Source organism: Motacilla alba, chromosome Z, assembly GCF_015832195.1.
Source record: "Motacilla alba alba isolate MOTALB_02 chromosome Z, Motacilla_alba_V1.0_pri, whole genome shotgun sequence".
NCBI lineage: Eukaryota > Metazoa > Chordata > Aves > Passeriformes > Motacillidae > Motacilla > Motacilla alba.
Genome location: NC_052046.1, coordinates 47,384,391 through 47,408,465, shown reverse-complemented (window position 1 = coordinate 47,408,465; position 24,075 = coordinate 47,384,391). Strand labels below are relative to the sequence as shown.

Below are 24,075 nucleotides of genomic sequence, written 5' to 3'. Positions count from 1 at the left end.
AGTGAAAGTGAACAGCAGTGGCATAAGAAATGCACAGTAATAGCAGAAATATTAATAACAAAAATATACAAGAAAAGAAAGGGCATTATAGAATAAAACAGGTGTTCACCACTTCCATGTAGTTCTCTGTGGCAGACAAGATGGCAGGCACTCCCACAGTTGCCTCTCCCTGTCCTGCATGCCTGAGACAATGGAAAACAATGACAGACCCCTGAAAGCAAGATTGCTCACATTGTGCTGTGCCACTGCTTTGGTTCCTGTGGCCGATTCCCACCCCAGTGCCTCTTCTTTTGCCCTTTTCACTCTGCTAGGTGTTACAATAGGACACGAAATGACAATACGCACACTGCTGCTTTTAAGGTGAAGAAAAAAAGGAAGTTCATTTTTCTGATTTCAATATCTGTAGTTTTCCAAAAGTGACAGTGGATTGGAGGGTTACAGTGCCACCTCTCCAATGCCACTGGACAGATCAACAGTCCATCAAATCTCTCTCTTCCTCCTGAAAGAATCCAAAACAATAAGTTATTTACAAAAAGTGTGTAAGAAAGTGTGTTACAAGAATGTAAACATCAGAAAAAAAAACCAAAGCAACAGCTGGGGTTAGGTTCCCAGCAGCACCACTGCTCCGCTGGGCTCGGCTGTGTTCGCCACCCAGAACTGCATTCTCCTGAGGGACAGGAATGGATGAGGAGTGGCAAGAGAGGGCAGGGTCCACTCAGCTGATTCCAGCAACCTTTCTGAGGAAAACAAAGTTGTGTCATTTCTGCAGAGTACTCACCTTTTCTTTCCCCCATGGCTGTGCCCTTCAGTGTTCATGTAGATGCTATAGAATAGCAATATAAGCCACGCCCTCCCAACAACCACAAGAATTTACCGGCAAACCTTTTAATATTGTTTTTCATTATGGTAAATAACTTGCCCGTTTGTTTGTGCTAAAATTTTTTTAGTAAATTATTAGAAATAATGATGTGCTGTCTCTTGAATTTTAACAACACCTTGTCAACAAAAGACAGTATGCACAAATATCAGATTCTTCTAGTCTTTTGCTGAATAATCTGCAGTTCATCACTATGGCACTGCAATGTGGAGTTAACTTTGAATTTTGTGAGTTTATATCTGTTATGAGAGTAGTTTATGTTTGAAGGGGCAATTAAAGAACATCTAGTCTAACTGCCCTGCCATTGGCAGGGACCTCTTTCCCTAGACCAGGTCAACGCCCCCTGCAGCCAGTTCCAGTGCAGTGGTATGGTTGCGTCTGCACGCCAGTGCTGCTTGTTTCTGAACAATTGTAGACAGCACCTGTCTGGGTAGAAGTAAAACTTCAGAGGCCATGATAGTGGAGCGGTAGTTATACTTGATTTGGGGTCTTTCAGTTCATAAACATGCTTCTGAAAAGTATTATTTCCAAAGTTGTCAGCTGCAAGTCACTTTTATCTTCAGATTTCATGTACTTTAACTGTACTTTCTTCTCAGAAATTAGATCTTACTACCTACACAAATTCCTAGTATAGAATAAAAGAAGTTCCTAGTAACTAATATACTGATTGAGCTGGTAGGATATTTCAAAAATTTTTAATTTGAGTTGCTGAATTCTTGTACCTCAAGAAAGTGTTGGGGATTTTTTATTAGGTAACGAAAAAAGAAACCCACAGTAACAAACTAAAACCAGTATATTTTTATTGCAATCATTATTTAGGAGAAATCTTAACCGTACGATTGCCTTTGGGAAGGCAGGTGCAGAAGACTTGCATAGAATGATCCTTTCTGCTCATATAATAAGGATTAGGGAGTCTGAATAACAGACTAACATGCTGAATAACATTCCTCATCCAACTTGTTAGTGCTGGAATAAACTATACTGCTTCATCTGAAACATATAGCAGTAGCTCTGAGCTAATTTATGGAAATCACAATTGCTTACCAAGGAATTGAGTTGATGCATTTCAGTTTAGAATGACTCCTTCCCCAGAACATTTTTGTGAAGTGCTGGTCCTCCCCTGAGCAATTAGCAGTGGAAGTTCTCAGTGAGTTGCATACAGAAATGTTTTAGATAGCAAAGTAAAAATATTGAAGCCCACCAGATGGTGCCAGAAGGCCTGATCACTGGTGGCTCTGACAGCTGGAGCAGACCTGAGAAGGTGCAAGCCTGCCACTTCTGGCAGAAATTGTATCATCTAAATGCAAGCAATGAATGCAATTACCATTCCTCTCCTTCCAAACTTCTCTACCCCTAAAGCATTTCCTCAGCAAATACTTCCCATGATGGTAAAATATAAATATGCTGTTTAGGAGTGGGGCACTTAAAATTGTGGGCTTGGTGTCAGCATTAATTATCACTGATTTTGTCTGCTAACATCTCTCTTCAGTGGATAGCAGAGCCATGAAGCTTTCACTAAACAGCATTGTGCCGTGTGTTGCAGTGAAATGCATGCAATTTTATGGAAATACAGACATGAATGTTAAGTAAAATTTAAGCTATAGAATTACTTTAGGTGGTTACGTTTACTTTCATGGAGTTAAAAAGCTCATATAAACATTTTAGTGTTTGTAAACAGTAAAGTTTTTAGAAAGGGGATAATATATTTCACAGTAAGAACTGAAGTCTGTGCATGTTGTTTTTTCTATAATTTCCCTTTATACTGCAAATTTTTTTTCATGACTTTCATTTTTTCTGTCTTTATGTCATGTCTTCCTGCCTATTTTGATAGTATGATTCCACTATTCTCAAATAGAACTGGTATGATTGACAATTTGTGATGCTAGTGGTTTTAATCTAACACTTAATATCCTCTGAAACACTCTGCAATAATTAGACTACTATGAGATGAAGTAGTCATCAATTCCACACTTTTTCCTGAAGTGTGCTTTTGTGTAGAAAGGCTTGTAAAAACAGATGAGCAACAGACCTGGGCTGGTAAGTAGCAGCTCACAAGTCAAAACAATGTCTGTCTTTTAAGTGAAACCTGCAGCTGCACTGATCATGACCTGTGCTGTTGGGTGTTGGGGAAATAAGGTGTCTGACAAGTAGGCAGTGGCACTTCTCTTCAGAAAGTTGCTGGTAGTCTGTAAAGTCGCTTTGGATGTGTCACTTTGTATCCAAAAAAACCCTGCTTATGTTTGATTTACTTTAGTGTATCTGCCACTATCAACAGAATTTAAAAAGTTGATTGTTTCATCGGTCATTTTACTTATTGCTAAACAAGGAATATCTACTCTTTCTACACAGAGCAGATTCTTGTGACTGAGTCCATCAGAAGTGTGTTTTGCTTTTGTGTTTCCTATCTTTATGTGAAGCATGACATTTCTTGAGACTTGCAGTAAAAGATTTTTCATTTTATGAGTTAATTATCTTCTCTTTATGATTTTCCTTATTAGGACATCAGTGCATGTTGGCATTAATTCTGATATTTTGTCATTTATCATTTTAGGAACCCTAAGTTGTACAGGGTTTAGTGTATTTGTAACCAAATAAGTAAGACTTAACTTACATATTCTTAAAATTCAAAGTGTTCTTAAGGTGCATCAATTTGTTTTCAGAAAATGAGGTTTTATGCCTCATTGTTAGTAACTTCAGAACTGTCGCTATGCAAGTGAAATGTATTAAATTTGGAATACTAGTGTTAGGAAAGCACGAGTTTCATCTTCAGTAGGGCTTTGAACTGGTAACAGTTACTGGCTTAGTTTCTAGAAAATCAGTTTAAACAGCTGGATCTGGTTTTAATTTCAGTAGCCTTGTGTCTGTCCATTGGTTCAGAGAGCATAGTGAAGCATTTTATAAGTGCTAGCAAATAAATTGTGACTTTAAAAGGATTATGAATAAATTTTCTGTCTCCGAAGCATGATTTTAAATTTAGGGCATAGTAATGACTGGGGATATTCTATTTAAAAAACCCTTAACTGGTAGAATACTTTATCTTTTGTTGTGGTTTCGTTATTTTTCTATACATAACTGCATAGGCAGTGCAATCAAGATATCTAGTATTTGATATTTTTACAATGAATTGGAAATCTTGTGAGGGAGAAGTGTGTAATACTGGCATTACAAAATACTTGCCTTGAATAGCAGTTCAACAGCTTACTGTAAAAGGGTGTATTATTTTCTAAATCTGAAGAATTTTCACATTTTGTGGATTTGTGAAGGTGGTGATGGTGATTTGGTTTATGTTTTGGAGGGATTATTCTTTTAGTTTTGTGGGGTTTTTTAGATCAGAAGATACAATACAAGATTACAGTTACTTCTCAACTAATGGCTTTTCTGGAGGAGAGTAGTTATCTCTTGTATTTTTATGCAGTGCCTGTGAGACTGAGTATGATAGTATATCACAGCAGTGGTATGAATTTAGAGTTGTTTTTTCATGATCTGTGATGCTTCTGTGTTAATGTGTTTTGGTCCATAGGAGAATACATCTGAGTTCAGTAGAAAAAGTAATCCTTATGCAGTATTTCTAGTAAAGTAGTTAAGCAAACTAATTGCTTCCTGTTGGAATACTGTTGAATATTGTTGCCATGCTATCTTTAGCATTGTTGGGTATACACTGGTGCATTTCAGGGTAAGATGAAATGTGGAAAACTAGTATGCTTCTGTAAATAACTTTTCAATTTCATGACTTCTTATGAATTCTTGACTGCAAATTGCTTAAGTTAGTTCTTTCTAAAAACTGCAGATTACTCCCTACTGCTTTTTCCTAGGTGTATTGCTCTTTGTTGCTGTATTGTTTCAAGAAGTTAATGGGTACAATTCATGTCCGGTGTTAGATGTAAATGCATTTTTCTGTGTAACAGTTTTACCATACCTTAAGGTGTGTCACCTTTATATTCCCTTATTCAGTAAGGCATTAGTTTAAACTACATTTTTTCCCTTGTCTGGATCACTAGTTAGGGGTATTCTTCTGGTTTGTACCCCTGTATGAAAATTGACAGCAGCTTCCAAAACTGAAGTAAAAGATGGAAGATACTGCTGACTCACAGATTGGACAGGCCCTGTTTCTCACAGATTAACAGTGACATTTCTTAAGGAAGTGATCTGATCTCACTTGCCTCTTTTGTAAGGAACACTGAAGTAGTGAATTCTTACACATAAATGCTTCTGGCCCAGGAATGTTATTCTGAAATAAATTAACCTGTAATGCTTTGATTTTTTTCACATGGTCAAAATTTTCTGTTACTAAATCCTGGAAAGGGTATTAAAAAGTTGTCCTTAGTTATCTCCTTTATGTAGAGGAATGTGATGACTAAGTGCTTTAGGAATTTGATGATCTTAGGTGGAAAGAATTGCCAGAATCTTAAAGAGATCTATGAATCATCAGATCTATGAACTATTGACCTGCTCAACAAATTGCTGGTATGAACACTCGTTGCAGGTGAAATCAGTGCTTTTAAAAGCTTTTGTGTTGCATTTTTTTCAACAGTCTTTTTTAAACTTCTGTGAGGTAAAATTATTCTGCTGTGTGAGTGGGAGCATGTTATTTCTAACCAAGTAGGTTGGTTAGATTGTTTGGTTGGTACTTTAAAACAACCCCAGTAAAGGTAGTACAGTTTCTCTCAGTTAATAGTCATACTTCCCTATGTTAAGCTCAATGGTTTTTAAGAGGGTTTGTAATTGCAATAGTGACCTGGAAATTTACTGTGATTAGGAGATAAAAGTAGCAGCCTTTGTATTTGTTTAGCTGTGTATGTCCTGTGTTGCTGAATGTTTTCAGAATAACAATGTGAAGGAATATCCTATTGCATGTGAAAACAAGCATTAAAATGAGACTTGGTTAAGATGGAATATTTTTGTTTCAAAATCAAGCCACTTATAAACGTCACCTGTTTTCTTTTTCAGAGTGCTGTAATTGAAAGAGCATCTTCTACATTTGAAGAAGGACAAGTTGTTGATTGAATGGTGGATTAATAAGTGGTTGTCTCATCCTAAGACTAAAAAGAAGATATCCTGGAAGTTGGAAAGAACTGGATTTTCACCCTAGTCCAGCAGCTTTGCTGCTCACTTAAACACAGATGAATGAAGACCCCATTTGGAAAATCACCAGGTCAGCGGTCCAGAGCTGATGCAGGTGAGGTGTTCTTTCTGGATGGTTTTCTTTGCTTTTAATGGATGAAAAGTGTTCTTACTTTACTGGCTTTTTAAATATGTGAATGATTTTCTGCAGTTGTTTATAATTTTAGATGTCATCATTCCTATTTTAAAAGGAAATTTGCTTTTTTTCTAGAAGATCATGGCTTGAAAAGACAAACTAAAAAACTAAGTAGTAAATTTAAATGTAAATGCAGCAGTACAGATCTGACCATCCTATTTTGTGTTGTGTCAAAAGTTATTTGTCAGTGACCTGTGTGGGGAAAACAACATATTTTTTTATCACCAACCATTGTGAATTGTAGCTTTTGTGAAACGCTCAATAAGCCAGCTGACAAGTGTAATTGGGAAAGCTCAGTTAACTTTTAAAATACCTAAGCAATAGATGATTTGGGTTCCTCCAAATACATGTTTGATTAACTGAAAACCAGAACTGATACTGGAGGATTTCTCGGTAACCCTTTGGAGACATTCAGACTTGTATTTTACCTGAGTCTGTGTTAAAATTTGCTGTCACTTATTTGAAACATGTACTGATTCCAAAAGTAATGCAATTATTTTTCAGGTAAGAGCTGCAGATTTCAAAGGAGAGATCCAGTGCAAAGTCTTAAACGCTTGGTTCAGTGACCCAATGGAGACAGTGATGACTGGAGCTCCTCAGGTGTCAGTATTGGGAGCAGCATTGTTTAACATCTTATTCAGTGGTAGGGATGGTGGGTTTGGTGCACTCTCAGCAGGTTTGCTGATGACACCAAGCTGTGTGTTGCAGTCAGCATGCTGGAGGGAAGGAATGCTATCCCAAAGAACCTGGACAGGATTGAGAGGTGGGCCCTGCATGCCTTGTGACATTCAACAAAGCCAAGTGCCAGGCGCTGCATCTGCATTGGGGCAATTCCAAGCACAAATATATCCTGGACAGAGAATGGACTGAGGGCAGCCTTAACAAGAAGGATTTGGGGTGTTGGCAAATATGAAGCTCACAGCCCCAATGGCCTCTCACCTCCTGGGCTGCATCAAAAGCAGCATGACAGCAGGTTGAGGGAGATGTTACTGCCTTTCTAGTCCACTCCAGTGAGACACCACCTGGAGTACTGCATCCATCTCTGGGGCTCCTAATGTAAGAATGATGTGGATTAGTTGGAATGAGTCTAGAGGAGGGCCATGAAGATAATCTGAGGCCTGGAGCACCTGTCCTACAAGGACAGGTTTCAGGAGCTGTGGTTGTTCAGCCTGGAGAGAGAAGGCTGTAAGGTGACCTAATTATGGCCCACCAGTACCTGAAGGGGACTTAAAAGAAAGCTGTAGAGGAGCTATTTACAAGCTCTTGTAATGACAGGACAAGAGGAAATGGCTTCAAACTGAAAGAGAGTAGGTCCAAAGGATGGCCAAGACTGACTAAAGGGCTGCAGCTCCTCTCATGAGAAAAGGCTGAGAGTTGAGGTTGTACAGCCAGGAAGAGAGGGGGCTCCAGGAAGTGCAACCTTTTCGTTTTTAAGTGGGACTTATGAGGCAGACAGAGAAAGGCTATTTGCCAAGGCTTTCGGTGACAGTACATGGGGTAATTGTTTTAAACAGAGCATACAGTTAGGTTTGAGTATACAGAAGAAATTTTTTACAATGAGTATGTATGGTGAAACACGGGAACAGGTTACCCAAATGTGAGTGACTCCTCATTGGAAATGTTTAAGGTTATGTTCAGAGGGATATGAAGCAACTTGATCCAGGTTATGTTCAAAGGGATATTAAGCAACTTGATCTAGTCAAAAGTGCCTTCCCCCATCATAGGGCTGAACTAAGTAAACTTAAGAGAATCTCTGTGATTACCTAGAACAGCTGTAGAAAAAGAAAAGTTGTACCTAAAGAAGTAACTTCTAAATCAGATTTGTTGAGCTTTACACCATTATGGATACAAATATCTTATTTACTCCCTTCCATTTTTAATGGCGGTTTCCACTTGCCAAGAAACTTTACAAACAGCACATAGGATTCCAGAATAGCTACCTCTTAAATAGAAATTAGAGTTTTAAGTCCTGCCTGTAAAATTTCTGTCATCTGGGATTGAATAATTGAGCAGTAATATAGTCTTTTTCAGGAGGAAAAATTAATAATAGAAAAAGATACAGTGAAAGAGTGGAAATAGTCAATGTATTTTATATTTGATATGTTAATAATGTAAAATGATAAAATTGTTGGATTCTGGGAGACTTCTGGATCATGTACAGGTAGGTAGCAAAAAACAGTCTGGAGGTAGCGATAAACCAGTGGTAGTGTCAGGTATTCGTAGAGGGCAAAATTTGATGCATTAACAAAGCATTTTTCGACTGACTTTGATTTCATCCTGTTGTAGAGACTTATCAATCAGTGACACTACTGGTTGGTAGCGTCTTTGACTAAGACAATTTTCAGCTGTCCTGTCTGTCTGCTTAGGAAGGAAATGCTTTTATATGTTGTCAAGTAGGTGTAAAGGAAGAGGTATATGTGATTTATAATATCTAGACTTTTGAAATCTCTCTCTGAGAAACATACTTTGTACGTAGTTCCTTTTTGAGAAGCAAAGGGTAGGATTGAAAGTGGAGAAAAGAAGGCAAGGTAGATGTTCAGTTTATTCACAACGGTAGAGTACTTGGAGTTTGTCCAAGTATAGAGGTGCTTTCCATGATGTAGTTTCCATGAATCAGACAGGTGCTCTTGGCAGTGTGCCTGCCTGTCTCTCTGATTAGTGTATTGCTGTCCCAAATATAGGAGAAATACAGCCTTTTAAAAATTAATGTACAGTATATTTGATTGTATAGTAAGATGTGATTACCCTGCATTAACTCAATTGACCCTTCTAAATCTAATGATCATCTGTATAATGCTGTATAAGTGAAAGGCATGGTCCTCTGGAGTCTTTCTTAACAGTGTTCTCACAGAGATACAGAATCCTACTGAACTGCATGATGGTCAGGAACAATTGTAAAGCCTTTACTGGGTGGTTTGAAAACATAAAAATACTCTCTTAGTAAAGAAAACTTTTAACACATATATGAGCATATAACAATTAAGTCATATATCAGTCATATAAAAGCAAGTGTAAATTGTTTCAGTATTATCTTTGTTAACTAAGAAAAGAGATCATGGATGTGAATTGCCTAGAATTGCAGCGAAATCTTTTGTGCAGAGATAGAATTTGGTTTATTTCAGTACTTCTGACCTACTTCAATTAAAAGACCTCCCTTCTTCAAACTCTTAAGTTGAGGTTGAGCAATACTAGGTATAAATCAGCACACTGAAGTGTTTCTTAGGTCTCTGAAAGTAATTCTGAAATAGTCTCCAGATACAGAGTGGAATTACTGCTGTTCATGCTGATGATTCTGGAATACAACTTTAAAACATCTAGGTTTTGCTGCCTGTTGTAAACATAAGAGATATTCAGAGAAGTAAAATATGGTTGCTGTTTTCTGGAGAGCCTGTCTGATTTTCATGGATTGCATGGAGGGTACCAGCTCATGTCACAATAGCAAACGAGTAGCTTTCTCCCATCCTTCTTCCTATTCTCCTATAGCTCCAGCTGAAATGACATGTATATTTCCCTTGAAGCCAACATCCTGAAGAATTTTTTTTTAGTGTTGTCATACCCTATGTCTTTATCTTTGTCTGGAGTAAAGTTCAGAAACATGATTTCTATTCTAGTTTTGCTGTTGAATTTTAAGGGTTTAATGTAAGGGGTTGAATTAACTAGCCTCAGAAAATACAAGTATGACAAAACACCATATGACAGTTGAATTCTTAATTCTGTTGCTCTTGTCTGGAAGCTGAAGGTTGTGGTCAATTTCTGTTGCAAAAAAAAATATGTTTCTGTGCTCTTAGTCATAAAAAAATAAAATATTTTGATATGAAAGGGATCTTTTACAGGTCATCTTGTCCAACTCCTGCAATTAGTGGGGACATCTTCAACTAGATCAGATTTTTTTTTTTAATACAATATCAGTCATTACAGACTGATATCCCCAGTCATTACTATGCCCCAAATTTGAAACCATGCTTTGGATACAGAAAATTTATTCATAATCCTTTTAAAGTCACAGTTCATTTGCTAGCACTAATTAAAGTGCTTCACTATGCTCTCTGAACCAATGGATGGACATAAGGCTACTGAAGTTGTACTGGAGACTTGGACACTTCCAGGGATGGAGCAACCACCACCTCTGGGCAACCTGTGCTAGTATTTCACCACACTCAATGTACAAAAACTTCTTATATCTAGTCTTCTCCATTTTAAAATCATTACCCTGTGTCATGTTGCAACAGGTCTGGCTAAAAAGTCTGTCCATATATCTGTTATAGACCCCCTTCACGTACTGGAAGGCTGCAGTAAGGTCTCTTCAGAGCCTTCTGTTCTCCAGGCCAAAAAAATCCCAGCTCTCACCTTTCTTCATACAGGAGGTGCTCCAGCCCTCCAGTCATCTTCATGGCCTTCCTGTGACCTGATTCCAGCAGGTCTGTTCCGTGCTGGGACCCCTGGATGCAGAGTTCCAGGTGGGCTCTCACCAGAGCAGAGCAGAGGGATAGAATCCCCTCCTTGGCCTTGCTCCCCATGCTGTTTTGGATGCAGCCGAGAACACGTTTGGCTTTCTGGGCTGGGAGTGCCCAAGGCTGGGTCATGTTGTCCACCTGCTCCATTCTTGTGGACCAAGACAAATTCAGGAGACAGATAGTTCTGATTTTGACCTTCTTACTAGAGTATGTTAAACATAAGGATTCTGTGCTGTTCTCTCCCCGAGTCCAGAGCTGCTGTTGCAGTTGCATCTCTTGTTGCAGTTTCTACAATTATGAAGTTGTCATGGTTTAACATAGTTTAGGTTTTAGTTAAGAAAAAAATCCATGAGCTATGGAAGTGATTCCCTGTAAGGACCTTGGCAGCTTCCTTTGGACCTGACAAAACCAATCAGTTGACTAGTTTGCTTATTGACAACCTGTTAAACCACTTAACAGAGCTGTTAAACCACTTAACAGAGCTGTTAAACCACTTAACAGAGCTTCTGTGGAAAACATGTTTAAAAATGAACAAATCCTGGGAAAGGCTCATTTGCTTCTAGCCTTTCAAAAGGTAACTGGATGCTGGCCGGCCAAGGCCCCACTCCGCCGTGTGGCCTGGCCAGGCAGGCCGGGCCCTGCTCTGCCAAACGGCCCGACCAGCCCAGCCCACAGCGCGTCTTGGCTGAGATTCTGCTGCCACTGAGTTCCAGCCACGGCCGGTGGGCCATGACAGCTCCATTCAGCTTTGGTTGGAGCGGAGCCAGGCTCTGTTCCGGCTGTGAGCCACCTAGTCATTCTGCTGGTGCCACAGAAAAGTCAAGTGGCTAAGAACAGAGATAGCTCTGCAGCCCCACACAGAAATCAGCCCCTACGACTGGAATTAAATGTAGCAGGGGCCAGAAAACAGCCATGCAGCCAGAATGGCCACTGCCTGGCAAAGATCTTATGGCTATCCACAGGGCCGGGCAAGATATTAATATTTTTAGTGCATAGATGAAACTTTCAGACATCAATCCTCTCTTGAGTGAGAGAAAAGGAAAGGGTGAAGACACATGGAGGAAAAAACACAGAGACACCAAGGTCAATAAAGAAGGAATCAAATCCCAGATGGGAGGAGAATGAGGCCATTGTCTTGGGCTGAAATTCTCTTGTAAGGCTATGATGAAGATATAATTGATACATCAGACTTTTTTTTTTGCCCTATAACTCATGGAATGCGCTGGGGCAATGTAGCATTCTAGCCACAGTGAGCAGAGGCACCAGTGTTAAAGCAAGCAGATGTTGAAGTAGCTTGAACAGAGAAAGATGAGAAACCTTTCCCAGAGATGGAAAAAGAAAACCTCTGTTTCCAGAGATAAGAGAACTTTGGTTTCTATACTAGAGCAACTCATCCTTAAAATTGTACCCCAGTAAACTGAAATGACTCACCCATGGCGATAGTTACGGAAAAACTACCAAAACGTGGGAGGGACTTCATGATTGCGGATTTCCAGGGAGCTACTATTTGTAAAAATTAAAGCCATGAGGGAACTGTTTCTTGTGAAGTCTCCATGGCATGGCAAGAGAGACTTCTCTCCCTAAGAGAACTAAAGAAAGACTATTTTAGAAGTGGTAAACTGACTGAAAGTCCCAGGCCTTGTCTCTAGGTTGTCCGTGGAAAAGAGGGTGTGGCGGGAGGAGAAGTGTTCTGAAGTTTTATTCTGATTTCTTATTATTTTTCTTTTAATTCTGTTAATAAAGTTTTCTTTATAACCTTTAAAGTTTGAGCCTGCTTTGCTCTCCTTTTAATCCTTATCTCACAGCAGAAAATGAGTAAGTAATTCACCAGTGGGTGGACCGGTGTTTGGCCAGCATTAGACGCACTGCAGTAGCCAAGCAATTCAATAGTGTAACCTGATACATCCTTAAAAGGAGTTTACATCTCTATGAGACGTATCTGAATTCAGACAGTGCAAATTAAGAGGGCAAATTGTGGTAAATCAGCATCTGGTTAGTACATGAGTGTGTTTAACCTAGGGTCTTCAAATACTTGCTATTGATATATTTATTAAACATCCACATGCCATTGCTTCATGTATTAAAACTGGGAGCTCTCTTAAGAGACTGATTTAAGATGATGAATAGTACTTAGTTGTCTGTGTTGCCTTTGGTATAGAGCTTATTACATCAGTGAACAAGTTGAATCTTGGCAAATTTTGAAGATCCCAAAGTGAAAACTTGGGAAATATCAAAATCCCATTCCCAGAGGTTGGCATAACTTGTCTTCTGTACTTATTGCAAATGTTGTAGTTAATCTTCTGTGTCAATCTAGTGTTTCTGTTCTTGACTTTGAAAGGTAAATCCTTCATACCTCCCTTCTTACAGGTTACAGAGTCCTTGAGAGGTAGACAGAAAGCAAATTCCTGTGCTTCACCATTCTGTTGGTTGCTGCGTTTTACTTGAGCTACTTTAGCCAAAACTTTACTTTTCTCTCATTAGCTGGAAATGTAAAATGTTTAGTACATATGTTCATCCTCTGGTGATGAAGTTTCTCTATTTTATAAGAACAGTTCTTGGATTTTTAAGAAATTACTTTTTTTTAAATAAAAAATCACCATATTTTTAATATTTTTTGTTATATTATATATCAGTAGAACACAGCCTCATATACAGAGAGGTAACTGAAATTGTGCTTAGAAAGTTTTTTTACAGGTTGTAATAAAGTCCTAAAGTCTTACAGGTTTCTAATCAAACTTTTTGTGATGCTGTTTTTGTTTTTCCAGCTAAGTTCTTACAAATACTCAATTTAATTATTTGGTTTTGTAACAGTCAAAAATTGCAAGTAGGATCTTTACTGCAGTAAATGACAGATAACGCCTAATTTTTAAAAATTAGGAACATTTCAGGTATCATTACTATTGGAAATGCAGACTTCTGACAATCTGATGCAAGCTTGAATACACTAAACATTAGATTATTTTAATTATTAATTAATTATATTAATGGTGACATTTCTGTAGCTTTGTGTATGCCCTCTTAAATTTTGCATACAAAGATTAAAATAGTAAAATACTTACGGAGACTTTGAAGATTATTGGTACTGTCACTGCTTGATTCCTGTGTGATTCTCTTCAATATGTATATAATTCTAGATGGAATGCTGTGCTTGGAACTATGCTTGGAACATGCACATAGTATAAATTTAAAAGAATTTGTTTGTTTAGGCCTATAGAGAAATTAAAGCATGTCTCTGAAAGTGTTAATTCATGCATTCCTAGTTAAAATTCTAGGCATGTTTGTACGTAAACGCATGGTGTTAGAGTTACACAGACTGAACCAGTTATACATGGTTCAGTCCAGCCATGTGATCAGATTGTTTTAGATATGGCAACCAAGAAGCAGAAAACCCAAAACAAGTTGTCGTAAAGACATTTTAACTCCATACTATTCAAAAACAGTATAGTGAGGAAGACAGGGAGAATCAGGATCAAGGCCTGTTATCTTTTGGCCATGTAGTCACCATCATCCATCACTTTAACAGGGCCTATTTCAGTCAACCTCAGTAATGATCCCTATGCAGGTGACCTTTGACTGTGATCTGAGGCTGCAGTTTTCATTCTAATAACTAATTTTGATTTTTCTACCTGTGCACATTACCTTTTATACACAGTGTTCTTTTGAACATGTTTTTCTGTCATTTTCGTCTTGCATATTTCCTCTGCTGAATTCTTCATGGCTGCTCATAAGCAGCTTTCTAACAGCCAGCAGAAGCCTTATTTCCCCTTTCCTCATTTCATCTTATTAAAAGCTTTCCATTTTTCATATTCATCCCAAGTTATCACTGGGTTGAGTGCAGTGCTCTTCTCCCAGTAAAAATTTGTTTATTTTGTTTTTTTATGCGCTCTGTTAGGCACAGGTAATGCTGGTCTGGCTAACTCAGGATGATGTGTATTGGCATCTCCTTTTATTAACTCAAGGATGAAAGCTTAAAACAGCCTGTTGATTCACTATTGTTGCTGATTGACCATTGCAACTACTGTGTCTGTTGTGTTTAGTTCAACTTCCATTTTAATAGTGGCTGTCACTCATTATGGTCATCACTGAGCTTCTGTGTTGAGTTTGCATGGCAAGGTGCCAGAAAGGGTGCAAGGGTGACTTCTGTGAGAAGTAGCTAGAGGTTTCTCCAGTGTCCAAGAGAGCCAGTGCCAGCCAGCTCCAAGATGGACCTGCCACTGGCCAAAGCAGAGCCTGTCAGTGATGGTGGTAGTGCCGCTGGTATATTGTATTTAAGAATGGGGGAAAGATTCTGCCCCAGAGCAATTGCAGGAGAGGAGTGAAACTATGTGAGCATAGCAGCCCTGCAGACACCAAGGTCGCTGCCGAAGGAGAGGGAGGAGGTGCTTCAGGCCCTGGAGCAGAGGGTCTTGTGCAGAGAGTGGCGAAGATCATGGTGAAGCAGCTGTGCCCCTGTAGTGCATGGAGGGACCCTGCACTGGGGTGGGTGGATGTGACTTAAGGAGTCTGTGAGCCTGCAGGAAGTCTGCACTAGAGCAGGTTTCCTGGCTGGACCTGCAGCCCCATGAGAGAAGAGCCCATGCTGGAAGGTCTTGTGACCCTGTGGGGGGCTCACTGCAGAGCAGCCTGTTCAAGAAGGATGGCACACTGTGGAAGAGATCCATGCTGGAGCTGTTTGCCAGGAACTGTAGCCCCTGAGAAGGATTCACGTTGGAGAAGTTTGGAGGACTGTCTCCTTTGGGAGGGACCCCACACTTCAGTGGGGAAAAAGTAAGATGAGTCCTTCCCCTGAGGAGGGAGAACTAACCCTAACCCTGAGGAGAAAGAAGGAAGCAGCAGAGACAACATGTGATTTACTGACTGCACCTTCATTCCCTGTCCACTTGTGCTACCTGGGAGAGAGGAGGTAGAAAAAAATTGGGAGTGAAGTTAGGCCCAGGAAGAAGGGAGAGATGCGAGGAAGGTATTTTTAAGATTTAGCTTTATTTCTCATTATCTTACTCTGACTTGTTTGGTAATAAATTATTATTCTCTGAGTCAAGCCTGGTTTGCCTGTGATGGTAATTGCTGAGTGGTGCCTGTCTGACCCTCTTTTGAGCCAGGAACATTTGGTTGTATTTTCTTTCCCTTGTCTAGGTGAGAGAAGAGATGGAGCAGCTTTTGTCGGTACCTGGCATCCAGCCAAGGTCAGCCCACCACAGCTTCATGTGCACATAGCCAATGTCTACCTCTCTAGAGCCTTTCCCCATTTTAGCAGGTCACTGATCAGTCATAACATGAAGTGTTTGGGTTCTTTACATTTTGACGTTCAATATGATGGTTTTTATGTAAGTTTTAAAATTATTTTTCAGTAATTCCAACATCTTCTGTATTGTAGGTCATGCAGGAGTGTCTGCCAGCATGATGAAGAAAAGAACATCCCACAAGTAAGTTGTTAATATATTTATTAAAGAATAGCTCTCAGTAACTGGAAGTACTGTTCTAGAAATACATCTGTGTTGTTCTACTCTGTTCTTGAAAATTGTAGAATAATATTCTGTCTGTAAATGTGTGTGGAGTCAGACTTTTAATCCTTTCAGGAGGGTAGTAGGAAAAAAAGCCCCACAGATAAAATTTAAACATTATTTTGACTGTTAACATTATATTTTTTGAAATACAATTTTGAAATTCTTCTGGACTCTGTAGAGAAGAATTTTCCAGCCTGAGCTTAGCCATGTCTTACTGTAGGATGTCTGTTCTCTGGCACAGAGTTCATGCAGTCACCAGGTCAAAAAAAACTGCAAATCATCCTTACTAAGAAACCAGTTGGGAAGGAATGTCAGATATATGTAATCATGTATGTACTATAACTGTAGTGTTGGAAAAGATTTTTCATTTTTTAAAAATAAAGAATGTACTGAAATACTTCTGTAAGGAAGTTACTATTAGTATGTGAAGGAAGGATACCTGCTTTTGCTACACTTTCATGGCATGTATTTTTCCATCTTCAACATTTTAAATAGTGGCAGCTGAACACTGGTGAGTAGCTGTGTGAAAGTAGACGTAACCTTCTGGATATAATTGGTCTTAGTGTCATGCAGCAAGATACCATATCTGGCTGTATCTGGTGAGAGAAATCTAAGCTGGGTAAGTGGGAAACTTGAAATGTTACTAGCTGTTTGTAAGTGTAAAGTCATATAGTGTGTATCAATCACAAGCAATTTGTTTGGCAGGTGTATTTTCCACAATTAGTCTAGTTAATCACTATTAACAGTGTTAACTATTTCCAGAGACAGCACTTGATGTTAAACTACTCTGATGCCTTCCACCAGCTCATCATTATCCATTCTTGTCTATCTTCATAGAAGGCAAAGAGAAACATTTTTTTGTCTAGGGGCAGGTAGAGTTGGTTAAACTTTAATTTCTCTTGTTCTCTTTCAACCGCTCAGAGAAAGGAGTGTATGATGGGAAGACTATCAGAGGTGGGTTGCCTTTTGTACTTGAGGGTGGCTAGATTTGTCTTTATTGTTGTGTTAATATACACTTACTTACATAACTAAATAGGCTGTAAATTTATTAGCATAAAAGCTTTTGTGGGACATTAGAAGTTTTGATCCTAAGTGACATAATTTTGAGGTACTTAACTTAAGCATCCAGCTTAGTTTTATGTTAATTTAGCCTAGTTCAATTTTTTATTATTTAGTTAAGGTTTTTCTGTACCAAGTCAAGGTGACTTCTTGTGTCCTGCATACTGACTTGTTTGAGAATGAGGTGGAGTAGTGGAACATTGTTTATAATTTACCATTAATGAGTAGGATATGAATATGATGTAATACTGTATGCTGATACTACTCTGAGCCAACATGATAGACTGTGAGTTAGTAATGTATACTTTGTCGCTGATTTAGCTGTTTATTTAGTTACATCCTCATTTAAGGAAAAAGAAAAAGAAGCCTACTGGTACTCAAAGGCCGTTGAGATTTTAAAGGTTTGTTTCAGAAGGTTTGTGGCAGAGGAAGGAGCAAGGCATGACTCAGTTAGTGAGGCTGTAATAGAATGAGCAGTGTGGATGAGCCTTCTGAAATCTTTAAATGGTAGTTAACTGTTTGTCAGACAATACCCTTTTCTTTAAAAGAAAGAAGGGCCCACAACTGTTGAGCCTTTTGGAGAAGATTCTAGTGGTTATAGCGCAGTTCTTCCAAGCGCTCTGTCACTGAGTAGTGGTGATCTCTGCCAATATGAAGCTGACCTGACTGGCCTCAGATCAATCAGTAAACTCACAGATGTCATTCTTTCCACACTTAGTGTATAAGGGTAGTGCAAGATCTAGTACAGGTATGAAACAGGCTCTTTCTTCACAGGCTCTCCAGATTTCTTGAAGTCAGCAATTCAGAGACTTGGAGGTATAGGTTATAATTGCAATTTAATTACAAAAGAACTTAAACATTTTGAAATTTTGATACCCCTTTAAGGTAACATGCTCTTGGCTTCTGCAGCATCTAGAGCTGAAATTCACAACCTAATGATTTTCTTTTTTTTACTTTTGAGGGAGTACAGAATATACTTTAAAACTTCTGTCTTAATTAACATGCCTCATAGTTTGAATATTGTGAAAAGTAGTTAATAACAATTCACAGATCACCATTATATTATTAGTCATAGACATTAATAAGATCACAGTTGTATTAAGTTTTGTATCCTATTTGCAATAACTTTTCTGTTTTGTACCATGAGAGATTTGAAAGCATACTGATCACTGCTACTGTACTGCTTCTGTAATGTTTTATCATTTTCATTCCAGTTTGTCACAGTTTTGCGTGTTTTGCATATCTGAGAGATGTGGTTTTCTTTCGTCCTTCTGATTTTTTTTTCTTTTGTTTTTCTGAGATGACATGATCAGGATAAAAAAACAATCAACAACCAAACTTAAATGGGTAACTTTATAGGTTACTGGGCATTGCCATTCCTATTTTTATAAATGTTACTTTGTGTTTTAAGCACAACCCTCTGGTAATGGCTGATTTTTCTGCTACCAGTCCTCTGCAGTTCTGAAATATGTTGATTTCCCAGGTAGCAGTGGCCAAATTAAAGTTTGTGTAAGGACCATATTAACACAGCTGTAACATCTGGGCAGGTTTCCTTCTGGCTGTGTGGTCTTTAGAATGTTTCCAAAGTATCTGGTTCTGATAATTAAACTTTTTTGCATTAGGTTTTTACTTAACAGCTTACAGCCTGCAAGATAAAGAGGATCAGAAACTTTTGGGAATTGAAGGGCCGTTTACAATGAGGATGTGTCTGATGTGTCAAGAACTACTTCCAGGACTTGATATTTTCTGTTTATCCTGGCTTCATTTCTTACATGTCTAATTGTTTTCAAATATTCAAGAGCAAATGTCTATGGAAATTTTAAAGACTATTTTAATGAAAGAGAAGGAAAAATTGTGTTGGACCTTCTGGATAGAACATCATAGAAGGTTATCTGTGTAACTTGATTTATTACAAAAATGGCATGCTGTTGAGGAAGGGAGATTTGGTTGCTTGGTTGTCTTACATGGAATTACATTCATAACTTACTTTTTAATGGTTAGAAACTTTTGCTTGCTTTCTTACCATGTTCAGATACAAGAAGTAGGTTTTCCTTGATAATATACTAGTTTGAATATCTAATTTCTTATAGTATGAACTGCTTCAAATGAGAAGTGAGCAGCTGTTCAGTAATGCAACCTTCAAACAAAAATTTGAACTGCAAGTACACCTAGCGAGTGCTTGATTTGTAATTAAATTTCTAATACTCTTTGCTCTATGAAGCATTTTAAACCTGTTTGAACTCAGTTATGTTGTCTTCTTCCATCTTTTTTTAGAATGAGTGTAACGCTTTTTACTTTATTGTTCCAAATTAAAGTGGATTATACTTTGTAGGCAGAAAGTAAAGTTGACTGTGAGGTTGAATATCAATAGCATTATAATCTTTTTCAAAGATGAAATTATGAGCAACATAAACTGCTTAAACTAGACAAAGCAATGTAAGTTTAAACTTCTTTAATTTCTAATAGTTTTTATTCCCTTCAGAATGAAGTAGTGTTCCATTAGCACTAATTAAATGAACTGAATACAAAACAAGCTCCATTTTGTCTTGAGAACCAGTTTTCTGAACTTACTTTGTAATAGTAAGCTGTTACTGGCCCTTATTACAATTAAAAACACAAATATATACTTGAGCTGAGCTAGAATTTGAAAATGCATTCTAGTTTTTGCATAAAATTAGATCCAGTTTTGTGGGAGAGTTTCTCTTTATAGGAACTCCTGCCTGTTCCAGTTATCTGTGCTATCAAGGTTAGGAATGCAAAACTGCAGTCTGATCTTTGGAACCTCGAATGATAACAAAAGTGAAATTTGAAAACACCCTAAGATCATCATGGTGAATTAAAGTCTGGAGGTGGGACAAGTACTGAAGTTAATTGTGTATCTTGTTTTTAATAGTTATGATTACAGCTATGATACAGCGTTAAACATTCCAATATCATATTGTAAGTGTATTTTTCTGAAATACTGCTTCCAGGATTTCAGTGCTATGACTGTTACCTGTATTTTTTGGATCATATAGAGACTTCCATGAAAGCATTAATCATACCTGGAGACCTTTTTCTTTGATCACTGTCTCTAATCTAAGGAACAATATTGCCTTCTGCAACTGATCATCTTTTAGATGTTAGTTTTAAGCTAGTTGTGTACATATATTACTGCCATTAAAATGATGTGTGCTATAGGTAGTAGCCCAAAAATTTGTTTTACAACTAGTTGATATCCAGGAGAATTTTGTATATTGTCATAATGCCCCTTAGTTTCTTCCATTTGTGTTCAAAACTGTGTTTTTAATAGATGGATAAAACAAAATTTGTATAACACTTCTAGTGATTTGGAACTGTCAAATAGCTTACATTACAGTTCATCAGAATAGCAACTGTTACTTACCAGAGGGAATTTTCCATGCCAATTCCATGAAAATATCAGAAGGACAAGAAAGTTACTTGATCTGTTTTCCACATAAAGGAGTATTCCCTCTCTGGCCATTTACATTACATGCAGTTTTTCATTTTCCATACTAAATACAGAAGTGTTGTTGCTGTCCTGTGTCTTTAAAACTACTTGGAGCCAAAATTACCTGTGAATGAAGGAGCCAAAATTTTCTTCAGGTGAAAACTCATCTGTTTTAGGGAAAACAAACATTTTGAAAGAATTTCAGTCAGCCACATAATGCTTGCACTGATTTCTTCCTTCTGGTAAGGAGTTGTTTACTGTTCTGCAGAGAGTAACAAGGTGGTAAGTTGTAATACTGCCAGCTAACCTTGTGCTTTGAGATTTGATCAGGTGAGTTTCACTTTTGACATTCAGTGTAGCAAAGGATAGAATAGTTATTTTGGCTTAAGCAAACTACATTTAGAATTTACTGCTAGGAAACTGAAGTTATACAGCTTCTCAAAAATGTGTCACTACTTTTAAGTATGGTGGTTTTTTTCCAATAAAGTGTGATAAGCCTTATGACCTAATTTGAATAAGGTGTGCTAAGCTGTAAGATATATTGTCATGTAAAAGCATACAGCTATTTTCTGAAGTAGAATATGTATGTACTTGTTTAATATTAATGTTTGTATCTGTGTACAGAAAACATAGAAACAATGTGGGACCAAGCAAACCTATTTCTCAGCCACGAAGAAATATTGTAGGCTGCAGGATACAGCACGGATGGAAAGAAGGAAGTGGACCTGTAACACAGTGGAAGGGCACAGTTCTTGATCAAGTTCCTGTAAATCCCTCACTCTATCTCATAAAGTATGATGGATTTGATTGTGTGTATGGACTAGAACTTCACAAAGATGAAAGAGTTTCAGCGCTTGAAGTTCTTCCAGACAGAGTTGGTAAGTGTTTGGGGTTTTTCTCCTAGATAAATGTACATATTGGCTGACATTTATCACCAAATGTTTTCCACTAATCCCTCCAAACTTCCCCCAGGATAACCCATGACCACTTAAATGTTACTGGTCAATTTCATTTTAGTCTCATGGCAGGTACTCTAAATGCTTTGATTTCTTTTCTATTCCACCAAATTTTGATGATGCTAGTGAGTGCAGTTGCTGTCTTCTGTCTTTAAGGATTATGCAGTACATTCTGATTAACATTGATATTTCTGTTAAAATTTCAGCTCTAAGCCATCTAGACTGTGTTGTTTATTTTGTGTGTCTAACAGTAATAAGGTTACAATTTTTCTTGTACTGCTGCCATGTACTTGTAATAATGGCTGGAAGACATTTTCTAAGAAAATTACCTGATGAGTAATAATGCTTTTTGTTTTTCAGAATTAGCACTTGGATTGTTAAACTGCAGGTTTTTCAATCCACCAAGTTTGATATCTGCTAGTTTGTAAATAGAAAAAGCTATTGCTTCTTCTAACGGTGAAGGAATTGGTTACAATCTGTAGGGTGGCATTATGAGGAACTAAACCCCAAAGTTGAATTAATAACATTGTAGAACTGCCGTGAGATAGGTCTTTTGTTTCTGTCTCTCCCTGTCCAGTGTCTAGTTAGAGTCTTTGCTGCTCGATTGATCTCTTGTTAGCTTACATTGTGATTGTTTAATCACAGGGAGTACTGTAATTCATTGTTATTTTAACAACATTCTGAAGTTCTTAGTTCTGCAGCACTAAACTCTGTGGAATGGACACTATTTGTTTTGTGTATGAATTTACTAACTGCCAATCAGATTTGTGCATTAATCAGCATAAAGATTATTTTTACAAAGATCCATATCTGTGCTTTTGAATGAATTTCTGAAATGCTGTCATTTCAGCTTCTTCTCGAATTAGTGATGCCCACTTGGCAGACACAATGATTGGTAAAGCCGTGGAACATATGTTTGAGACAGAGGATGGCTCAAAAGATGAATGGAGGGGGATGGTTTTGGCTCGAGCTCCTATTATGAACACATGGTTTTATATTACCTATGAGAAAGATCCTGTCTTGTACATGTACCAGCTCTTAGATGATTATAAAGAAGGTGACCTTCGCATTATGCCTGATTCAAGTAAGTAGGCCAGTTACTGTTTTCTTTTGGCAGCTTTTTGTATTAAACATTTAGCTGTGGTTTATTTATGGTCAAGAGAGCTGACAAACAAGCATCATATTTGATATTCCATTTAATTTTTTTTGAAGTATCACAGCTAACAAATGTGGTAGTACAGGAAAGAACATCTCTGTTAACTGCTGAAATATTTAACTTTTCTTAGCAGGGACATATGCAGGGTAATACTTTTTCATAAATAATCTTAGCTCTGCTGAAAATATGGGTGTACTACCATGAAAGACTTGACGTTTTGGTTTTTTAGTGGAAATTGACATCTGGAAGTCTTCCGCTGCTGTTTTCTTATAGAAGTGTCATGTCGTGTGGAGTTGGCTCTTGATTTGTGTCTTTGAAGCAGTTCTTGTGGGAATGAATATTTTGGGTCAAATTGATATAGTAAGAACAATTTCACCGAGCTCTGTGTCTTCAGTGTGAAAAACTTCTTGAGTAGTTGCTTGTGGAAAAGAAGTACTTATTTTTTGAAAATTAATATTCTGTCACATTTTGTAGTGCTAGTTAGAAAAAGATTTCCTCTTAGTATTTTTCCTCTCATTTTGGATGAAGTAGTCTTTTTTAGGACTTCTATTAGTTTAGAAGGCTTTTCACAGAATCAGTGTTATTCTAGAGATTTAGATAGTCAGTTCAAAGAGATTATAAAGAATACTTTGGGTTTACTTCTTTTGTGTAACAAAACCCTTTCTGACAGAAGCCATCTGGGATTTAAAGAAAATTAATTGTAACGAATAGATATGCAAAGCTATGTAGTCAACCACTACAGTTATCCAATTAGTAATTTGTTGCGTTTGAGATCATCTTCTTTCAGATGCACCACTGGTAATGATCTACTGGCAGAATAAAAAAGTGGCACTTATTTGCATAATCTCTTTGTTAGACTACCCACTCCTCTGGCTCTGACGCTTTAAAGAAAGAACCATAGATGTTAATGGAAAAAAGTGACCTTCCTCTTCTTAAAGAAATAAAGCAAGCTCTTTCAGACTTGAATGTTAAAATAACTTGTTCCATCAGAATGGACTCGGCATGTATTTTAAGTCTGCTTTGCTTTCTTCCACCTTGAGAGTAGGGAAAGCTTATATGCTTTCTTTCCATTTAAATCTTAATTGCTTTTAGTGCACTTTACCCTCTGTGCTCGCCAAAAGATTATTGCTTACTGATTTTCTAAACACTTCTAAGTATTTGCTTCCTTTCCTGAATGTGAATGCTTTCCAGATATTTTAAATCATGTCCTTGAGTCAGGAGTTGGATGTTAGTATTTTGGAATAGTATTATTCAAAATCAGATTTTGGAATATCTGCGAATTCTTCTGTAAATTTGGTGGAATTTGCCATAATATTATAAATAAAATTTCTAGGGTACTGTCCAGTATCAGATATAGGGTT

The 24,075-nt window shown here is 37.7% G+C and overlaps 1 protein-coding gene across 4 annotated transcripts in view; it reads left to right on the top strand.

Annotated features, from left to right (window-relative positions):
* The window catches only part of SPIN1 (spindlin 1), a 63,312-nt gene that overhangs the window by 34,272 nt on the left and 4,965 nt on the right, over positions 1-24,075 (top strand). For all 4 annotated transcript variants that reach the window (XM_038123606.1, XM_038123603.1, XM_038123604.1 and 1 more), the window contains 4 exons: positions 5,825-6,053; positions 15,963-16,011; positions 21,227-21,480; positions 22,409-22,642. In XM_038123606.1, coding sequence (XP_037979534.1) covers positions 6,002-6,053; positions 15,963-16,011; positions 21,227-21,480; positions 22,409-22,642 — 589 coding nt within the window. In that variant the 5' untranslated portion in view covers positions 5,825-6,001. The remainder of the gene's footprint in view (positions 1-5,824; positions 6,054-15,962; positions 16,012-21,226; positions 21,481-22,408; positions 22,643-24,075) is intronic.